Source organism: Helobdella robusta (assembly GCF_000326865.2).
Source record: "Helobdella robusta unplaced genomic scaffold HELROscaffold_29, whole genome shotgun sequence".
NCBI lineage: Eukaryota > Metazoa > Annelida > Clitellata > Rhynchobdellida > Glossiphoniidae > Helobdella > Helobdella robusta.
The window spans coordinates 382,165-392,584 of record NW_008704475.1 but is presented as its reverse complement, the minus strand read 5'-3'; the positions used below and the strand labels follow the sequence as shown (position 1 = coordinate 392,584).

Genomic DNA, 10,420 nt, shown 5'->3' with positions numbered 1-10,420 from the left:
TTTTGAATAAAGGAAGATCATTCCATGAGTCTGGTTCAGTTTCACGCAAGATAGCAACATCCATTCCAAGTGATAACAATGCAGCACGAGATGTACCTGATACCAGATCATGCAGTGGTTTGCTTTTCACCTGTTCCAGTTCAGTTGCAGGATATTTGACACCTCGCACACTCCAGTCAGAATCTACTGCAGTCATTGCTTCCACAATCAACTGCTTCTCAGCATTTGCAACCTTATTTGAGAACAATGACAGCCAAACCATTTCTGTACCGAGATACCACAGATGATTCTTCAACTTTTTTGTGGCAGCACTTGCTACATTCTTGTTGATTTCAGAGTATTGTTCAATTCTGCTCAGAAGTTGCAGGTCATTGACTGGTGCATCACTGGGTATTGGGCACAACATCCATGCTGGCACATATATATGGGTTGCAAATAGGCAGAATTCAGTTAAACTTTTTGTTTCAGTTGCTGTTAGCTTGAATTCATTGCGGAACAAATACATTTTGAGACAGTAGATCACTTTGGCCATTCATCTGGCCATGTGATATGCTCCAGGAACACGGAAATGGTACTTGCCATCAGTCTGCATTGGATAACTCAGCACTAAGAGACAGAGTTCAACCAACTCCTTGTAATCCTCTCGTGGGATGTATGAGCTGTCAGCTGAAAGAAAACATGTCAAAGATGGTACTATGTCAGACCGCATCATCTGTAGCAATGAGTGGTTCATCCTGTCATCATCAAGTGGCTTGTGGTTTGACTGATTTATATTTGGCCAGTAGGCTCGAAATCTTTCTAACATTCCAATGTTGGGGCCACGGCTTGGACCAAACAGAACTGTGAAAACTTCACCGATTATCAATTCATGTACATGATGACGACAAGCAAAGTGCAAGAGATTTCTATGGAGCAGTTTCTCCAGCAAAACACATGCTCCACTTGACGTCCCAGTATTGGCAGCAGTAGTATCAAAGCACATGCCTATAATGTCTTCACTAACGTCCCATAATTTGAGCAACTGAAAAATTGCATTGGCCTGTGCTTGTCCCGTGCTTGATGCAATTTTAACAATTTTTAAGATTTTCTCCACATTACAGCCAGTCACAACAACAGCCAGTCTATCAGTTCTGGAGTGTGGGTCATCATTCATGATCTTCCCATCCCAGTGAACCAGAAGGGGGTTTCTGTCACGATCCTGAAATTGTTGACGAATACTGCTGTCAATGGTTGATCGATGTTGCTGTCGTTTACGATGAACTGTGGAACGTGACAGAGATGTATCCCTGATGTCTTGCCCACTAGCTTGTGCAATGGCTGCTGCTAATACTGTGAACTTTCTTTCTGACAGGTTTATTCTATCCAGTGCTGAAGCAACATCTGGCGACGACAACATATCCTGCACAGTTCGTGTTTTTTTGCTGGCACTGCTTGACAGACTGTCTTCTACTTCACTGATCTGCTTTTTGTAGTACACTGGAATTTCAATTTCATAGTTGTCCTCTGTGTCCTGCTGTTCACTATCACTGTCATCAGAACTAGATAAATGTAGTGAGGTACTTTCTGTCATCCGCTCCTGCTCTCGCTCTTTTCTCTCTTCTTCTTTGCATTTACGTTGTTCTGTGCGCTCTTCTTTCTTGGTCAGGTCTTTATCAATGCCACTCATTTGCATTCGTCGACTGCCCCTCTGGTCTTCAAGAAATTCTATATCTTCCTGAATTCGGATGAGCTGCATGGCGTGTTGGTGAGCAATATCAAACATCATGTGCTTCTTTTCTTCAAATTCCTTCTCTCGTGCTCGTTGTGCTTCACTTTGTCTGTTTTTGTTCTTTTTTATTAGCTTGTAGTCATCAACTACCGACTTTACTTTTTCTACAACATGAGTATGGTAGGTTGTTGGTATTCTAGCCTTGTTCCACACGTCCATGACCTTATCTGACAACAGTTTTTCTTTTCTACTTGATGATAATAAAAAAACATTCTCAGGACATCACCTGTTGTAGGCAATACATTTACTGGAAGTTCACTTTGTAACTGTCCAATCAGCCATATGTTAGTCATGCTGCGTGTTGTAAGAGCACCACAGTTTGAATTAGAAGCCATTTTATACGTAGTTAAATATGTACAGTACCGGTATTTCAAAATCACCTCAAATTACTAGTAAATCGACACAGTTAAATTATGCAGATATTTATCCTATTTTACTTTTTGCTGACAACAAATAAGGTGACCATAGAATATTTAATAATAATAATGCATTTTAAAATATCTAATATCTATGTTTTGAATTAAGTAAGTAACTAACTTTTGATACTTTTCCAGTTATATTTGTATTTGGTTTCGAAATAATGAATTATCACATTTTTATATAATTTTGAGATGCATGAGCAACCTCTAAATTTAATTTGATTTGTCTTATTTTTGGTTTGTAAGTTTTTAGGACCCAATGGAAACTTTTCAGAGGGTGTGCACTCAAATCAGACAAAAATTTTTTTCCCCATTCAAATGTGAACCACCCTAATATATATATATTTACAATATTCTATAAATTCTACCGAATGTTTGGCGTTAATATGTTTGTAGTTCGTTTTTTGTGTCAGGTTTAAGAAACCTGACACCTAATTCGCATCAAAGTTCAATTTTACAACACCAAAGTTAATTTTTACAACGTCAAAGTTAATCTTGACAAAGTCAATATTTCCCTATATATACAGCAAGGAGCACTGATGATGATTCATTCGGAATCGAAATATGGCCTTATTTGCAGCATGAATTCGAAAAATAAGTTTATTTTGAATTTTAATAAACTAAACGTTCACCAAAAAACTTTAGTGAGAAAAATCGAAAAAACGAACTACAAACATATTAACGCCAAACATTCGGTAGAATTTATAGAATATTGTAAAAATTATGGTCTATTACCAACATATATATATATATATATATATATATATTATATATATATATATATGTTGGTAATAGACATAACATAATATATATATATATATAACATAATATATATATATATATATATATATATATATATATATATATATACATAAAATATATATATATATCCATGGTCATAGCTGGTGATATATATATATATATATATATATATAACATAATATATATATATATATATATATATATAACATAATATATATATATATATATATATATACATAAAATATATATATATATATATCCATGGTCATAGCTGGCGATATAATATATACATATTATTAAAGAGAAGAAAATAATTTGTTAAAAACACTAAATATATATCATTAATTATTTTGGGCATTTGTGGAATTTTTGATAGCAACAAAAATCCTTTGCATCACGTTTTCATTATTGAAAAAGACGGAAATAAAGGGATCAAAAATTGACCGAAAATTGCAATTCAAAAATCAAATATATTTTGTTTTATAATTTTTTACTTGACCATATTTTTGAATATAACTGATTGGCCATTTCAAAAATATAAATATTAACATAAATTTTATATGGGCTCTTTTTAGTGTGAAAGCCAAAAAATATGATAAAACATTTCAACTTTTTTCATCATGTGCTCTTGCAAAAAAATCTGCCTAAAATTGTAAGCCAGAGCTAGACATTCGCATATTATTAAAAGGAAAAATAATTATTTATTAAAAACAATAAATATATATTATCTATTATTTTGGGTATTTGTGAAATTTTTGTTCGCAATGAATATTCTTTTCGTACATTTTAATTACTGAAACAGACGGTACACCTGCAAATAAATGGATTAAAAATTGTTTGCAAATTGCAGTTCCAAAACCAATTACATATTTTTAAAGATAATTGATTGACGATATCAAAAATATAAATTTTTTAATAATTTTTATTTGGGCTCTTTATTTGAATTGCAATTAAACGCGGACATACCAAAACATTGACACAATTTTTACGGGAGGCAGCTTTGTAAATAAATCTGTTTCAACTGTACGTCATAGGTAGAATTTAGACAATTGCATATTGTTAAAAAACTATATAACTTTTCATAAATATTAAAAATATATTATTTTGAACACGCTTTCAATTTTTGTTGGAAACGAAAATTTTCATCGCCTAACATTTTCATTATTTAAATTGATGGTACACAAGAAATAGACACATTATAAATAATTGGTCATTAATTGCAGCCCGATTCATTTATATAATTGTAAATGGAATTAAATAGACATTTTAATAATAAAAATTATCTTAATCTTATTAGTTTTGTTTGAGCTCTTCATTGAAATCGTGATTGAATGCAAAAAAGAGCGATAATGCTACTCAACGAACTATGCTTTGACAAATACATCTGCCATACATTTTACGTCATAACTAGCGTTTACACATTTCTATATTGTTAACGAGAAATAAAAAATTTATTAAATATATATTATCTATTAGAATGGGCATCAGTTTTTGTTGCTTGTTGGCAGCGAATAATTTCAGTGTCACGTCGTAATTATTTAAATTTATTACGCACTGGAAAATAACAGTCGTAAATAGCCACCTGAAGCCAAATATAAAATAATAAAAAATTGAATACCCATTTTAAAAATTTAAATAAAACGAATCTAACTTGGGCTCTCTAACAAAATTGTCGCTAATTGCTGATAACACGATCAAGATTGACAGGATGGTTTTCTAAAAATGTATACCTTAAATATGCCCAGTTTCGCAAAATCATGTCATTTTATTAGTCAACTTATTACAGTGTTTTACTATATATTTGAATTATTATTTAAAATCATCGTTTTTTATTTTGATTAAAAACCATAACAAAAGAAGCGTTTTTATTAATTATTGAAATTAAGAAATCATTTACAGAAGACATACGCAGACACAGAAAATTACAAAAAAGTTAAAATAATTGCTATGATTACAATTAAATCATCATCATTTTTTTCCAAGCTCCCCGGTCAACATTTCAACGTTTTGGATGATCCTTCCTCCCCTCCCCGGTCAACGTTCAAAAAAATATATATCATCATACAGTTCACAATCCTCGTATATTTTACTGTTAATTCTAGTGTAGTTCAAGGTTCTATCCTTAGAACATATACCTTTATTATCAATGCTTTTACTCTCAAAACCCTAATCAAATCATCAAATACGCTGACGATACCTACCTTATCATCCCATCATCTAACACAAATACCATCGAATCAGAACTCGACTCATTAACCACATGGTCAAAGCAATGCAATCTGTCACTTCGATAAATCATTCAAACTCATCATTCACAATAGTCGTAGGAAAATAGCATTACGTCCAGAACACCCATCAATCACTCGCGTGAATCAACTAAAAATATTATGCATCACATTCACCTCCACACTTAATGTAGCACCTCATATCAATTACATCATCACAAAAGGCTTTCAACCATTTCACGCACTCAAAACACTTTGCTCACATGGTCTAAGGGGCATCAAATTATTCGACATCACCGAATCACCATCTCTCACATCACATATGCAGCTTCCTTCTGATCTGATTTTGCTACACAACAACAACTTCAATAACTACAATCTCTCATCAAAAAACTAATTCGCTTCAACTACCTACCTGCATCATATCCTACCATCACTCAAATATTCAACCCACTCGATTCAAGACTGTTAAAAAAAATAGAAAATAACAGCAACCACGTCGTCCATCCTCTACTACCCCCAGTCAAAACAACACACCACCTTCGTCAACGCAAACATAACTATCAAGATAACTATCAAGTCGCCACTCATTCAACATACCAGGAAAAGACCTTCATCACAAGACACCTTAAATATATTAGCACTCAATAAAACTCTATCATTTACTCAATCTAGTTTTTTTTACTTACCGATCACTTCACTAACTCATTGAATCCTTATTTAGTCCATTAATTAATTACTTTACTTATTAACAGTAACAGCTTCTGCGCCTGTCAGATCCTGATGTTTTAAAGAATAATAAAAAAGTGTTGCTATTGTGCAGCATGAAAGTGTGTGGAATTCGAACCTGGCAAACTATAAAGTTGATGAATAAGCATGAGTAGGAAAAACTTATCATAGTAAGAAGCACTTATGGTTTATCCATTAATTTTAATTAGCAACAAACAAACACATTTTAAAAATCAAATAGTAATTGATTTTTTAATCAAATTGAAATGTTTAAGTAGTAGAATTAAAATCTCGATATATTTCAGATGTGTTTTATAAAAATTTGAAATAAAAGCAGTTAATTTTAATAGCAAGTTGCCAGCGTTGAAAAATAAAATTTTAAAGCGGTCCATCTTATGAATGATATTCCAGATTGTCGATGCCCCAGCCTGCAGAACCTGGCTTGGCATAATTCTGTTGGGCCCTCAAGCGTTCGTACCTTAAAAAATTGTTTTTGGAGATTACGGCCTAAATATTATATTTCAATTAGTGTAAATGGTACAATTTCAATATAAGAATCGAACTATGGTACAACAATTCAACATTAATTTTCGATCATGCCATTGTTTTTTAGCTTTCTTAGAATTAATTCATTGAATGTGAACAAATGCAAACAGTTAATAGCAAATAAAAACAGCAAGAATAACTTAAAAATGTCTTAGCTAAATAAAATCAATTACAATTTCAAGAAACGCATGTACGTTACATTTCTTGTCGCATATTAACAACAATTTTACATTATGTCAAAATAATGTCACATGATTTCAAAATAATGTCACATGACGTTAAATATTGTCACATGATGTTAATTATTGTCACTTGACATTAAAACAACATTACTTGATAATTCCAGCGCAACATGACAAGATTATCAGACCAATGAAGAATACACAAAGAACGAGAAGAAGAAATTGATCTTGTGTAATAAAAATACATTTACAATTATTTATTCAATTTATCATTTAAAGAATTTTAAAAAAGTACCGTGGTTTAGATGAGCCAGATCAGCAACTAAGGTTTGAAAACTGGTTGAATTTACAACAACATCATCATCTACATTTGCCATTTTCAGAAAAGTTAAAAACTGTTGAAAATTTGCTTTGCTTGTTTAAAAGTTCAAATGTTTTATTACAGATATTAAAAAAATTAAAATATTGGAAAATTTTTAATGCTCAATTTATGAAAATAATCAGATTTCTCCCATTTACACAATAACTTCTTATAAGTACCAGCGTAAACGACATGCGCAACAAAACACATGATATCAATAGTTTGAAATATTCAGCGGTTTCTACAACTTACTAGTAGTATTAAATTAAGTAACTGTTTATAACGAAAGATATAATTAATAAGCAGAGAACTTGATAATTTTAGCACACCTGAGTTTTGTACAAGTTTTATTATGTTTTTGACTTCCATGGAGAAATTTTTTAACTAGATACGAAACTCAGCTTGTGTTTTTCATTTTGTGCTTGCCACTTAACATTCAATTCAGCGTTATATTAGCTGAACAACTATACCAGTTATTGAAATTACCTACAAAAACTGAATTAATGTAATAGTTTCTGCGTCATTTCTTTACATTGCCATACCATTTAATATAACGTCTGCGTGTGAATCCAGCCACTCATTAACTTTTCATGTATTAAATTTTTATATTCAAAGGCTGGTTTTATTCGCGAGAGTTTCAGAGACTGTTGATAGAAATTAAAGTAGTTCTCCGCGCCTCTCACAGGCATCAATATTAACCCGTCCAAGTAGCACAACAGCTTCTAACACCAAAAATATTTCCGCCACTGAAAATGTTATGATCCATAACTGTTGAAACATACCTTCGTTGTTTTGTTTTACTCAACATGGATGAGCATGGACATGGCTGAAAAGTTGAATATATCTAGTGAGTTAGTCACGAATGATTTTATTGTTATTAATATTAACATCAGAGATTGGCTAGCTGCTTGTTGTTGTTGACTGTTGTGGTTGGGGATATCGACACCACCATCAAAACAACGCATCACCCACCCACCTCAAGGTTCTGTTTTACCTGCTCAAATATAGTAGTGGAACCCTGTTCACCTACTATGTCTCAAAATCATCCAACCTCCTTCTAACATCAAAATACTATTCTATGCAGACGACTTTACCATCTACTCTACTGGACCAGATGCAAATCTTCTCACTCAACAACTACCTCCCAACACTCTGCAGCTTTTTCAATTAAGTAACTTTGAAATTTCCAACAGTTACTTTAGTCAAACTTCACACAGCTCAATATCATTACCATACTCAAATAAAAACCAACAATCAGTTAAAACCACTTGAACACAGTACTTTTGACACCATGCTCAATGCCTATCTTTACTTCTCAAAATACTAACAAAATTACTACTTTTTATGAATAACTTGTTAGATAACTAAGAGAGACCTAAAATAATCAATAATATCTCAGCTTAAAATTTTCTATAATCGCATATTTTGATAAATTTTTTTATAATTGCATATTAAAGTAAAAATATTAAGAACATCGAGATGATATTTATGACATTTTAAAATGGGTACATTTTCCTTGCCCTTCTAAAGTCCTGAGCTCCATCACAGCATCCAATAATGCTTACTAATATATGCTGACCAAAGTTAACCTACTTAAATGTGCATATTTGAATGAAGAATGAAAACTTTTTATTTTTTCAATTGCATTTATTTCTTGTTTTGTCCACTAAGGTTTATTTTTTTAAGTTAATTTTTTATTACGAACAAAACTGTGTAGTCCCGATAAAAAGAAAGTCGTTTGCTTAATATACATATAATAAATTTTTCTATACAAATCACAAGAGTTGTAACTGAATAACATTATAAACCGAATAATTAATGTAATAATGTAATGTTCGGCCCATTTTATCAGTTTTAAAATGAACACAGTAAATACATTTTGTTGATTTATAACATCACTCCGGTCTGCATCCCGATATGTATGCCATTTTAAGATATTATCCAAGTTGTGAAATTAGGATGTTTATCATCGATATGTTTACACGATGTTAAATCATGGATATAATTTATTTGTTAGTTTCCAACTTTGACATCCATTTCAAAAAGTTCATGATAGCTTGGAGGAGGAACAACACTTTCATAGGTAGGAGGCAGATCAAAAAAGACATTTTCGCTGAAGTTGTCCACGAAAGTTGGCGTTAGTGTTGCGTGGTGGTGTTCCTCTGTTACATCGATGACATGGACGGATCTTTGGCTGCTGTCAGGATTTTGGTTGTTCCTCCGTTGAAAACATCTGCGTTGACAGCAACATCCTTTGCAATATTCCTTCCTTTAACAATGGGAAAAATAATTCAAATATAGAAATTAAAGCACCACGAAAGCTGCATCAAGCCTTACTTCATCAGGTGAACGAAAAGAACAACAAAAAATATGACAGAAAAAGTTGCAAAAATTATGATGAACACGACGAGATATTCAAATGATTCTTCATCTGTTTCAAGTTTATAATATTTAATATAATAATTTAAAAATTAAATATCAAATAAAAAAATGACCATCGGCATCAGTATGTTGACTAGTGCTGTATACTTTAGAAGTAACAGTCGAAGGCATAAGCTCATATATTTGATTTAGAATCAAATTTCAATGTGTAGTCGTTTAATTGATAAAATTTTCTTTTGTTGTATATATAAACATTGAAAATGCGCAATTTATTTTTCAACTTTCATCAAAAGGACTGTGTATACAAAATGCCATTTTTCGTCAGTTTAAAAGGTTTGCGTTGCCTTTGTTGCGTGCTGTAACACAAAAATTTAAATAATTTTGCCAAACTTTTGTTCAAATCAGATTCATTTGGTTCTAATATGTGACAGCACATGAATAGTAGCAGACAAGACAAGTTATTCAGGTGACAATTGGCTGGGTACATATTTAACATTGTTCACCTTTATTTGATCGTAAAGATTGTTAGCTAAGCATTGTTACTGGCAAGGCAAGCACCTTCCACAAGTGTTTTTAACATAAAAAAAAAATCGTTTGTTGTTAAGTTATTGGTTTGTTTGTATATAACAAAACAACCAATGAAATAATTTTACTAAAAAATATCTAACTGAAAAAATTATATTTTTACGTTTCAAAAAAGATTTAAATAAAAAATTGAAATGTGTGGAAGCGCGTTTTTTATATGTAAAAGAAGAAAGACAATTCTCGAGAAGATGAATATATATATATATATATATATATATATATATATATATATATATATATATATATATATATATATATATATATATATATATATATATATATATATATATATATATATATATATATATATATATATATATATATATATATATATATATATATATATATATATATATATATATATATATATATATATATATATATATATATATATATATATATATATATATATATATATATATATATATATATATATATATATATATATATATATATATAAA

The 10,420-nt window shown here is 30.9% G+C and overlaps 1 protein-coding gene across 1 annotated transcript; it reads right to left on the bottom strand.

The window, feature by feature from the left end:
* Positions 1 to 532: 532 nt before the first annotated feature.
* On the bottom strand, positions 533 to 2,103 carry HELRODRAFT_174188 (hypothetical protein; the record flags this gene model as incomplete). The annotated part of the gene is made up of 2 exons (XM_009020740.1): positions 533 to 1,935; positions 1,995 to 2,103. 2 exons carry the CDS (start codon positions 2,101 to 2,103, stop codon positions 533 to 535), a joined length of 1,512 nt encoding a protein of 503 aa, XP_009018988.1.
* Positions 2,104 to 10,420: the final 8,317 nt, after the last annotated feature.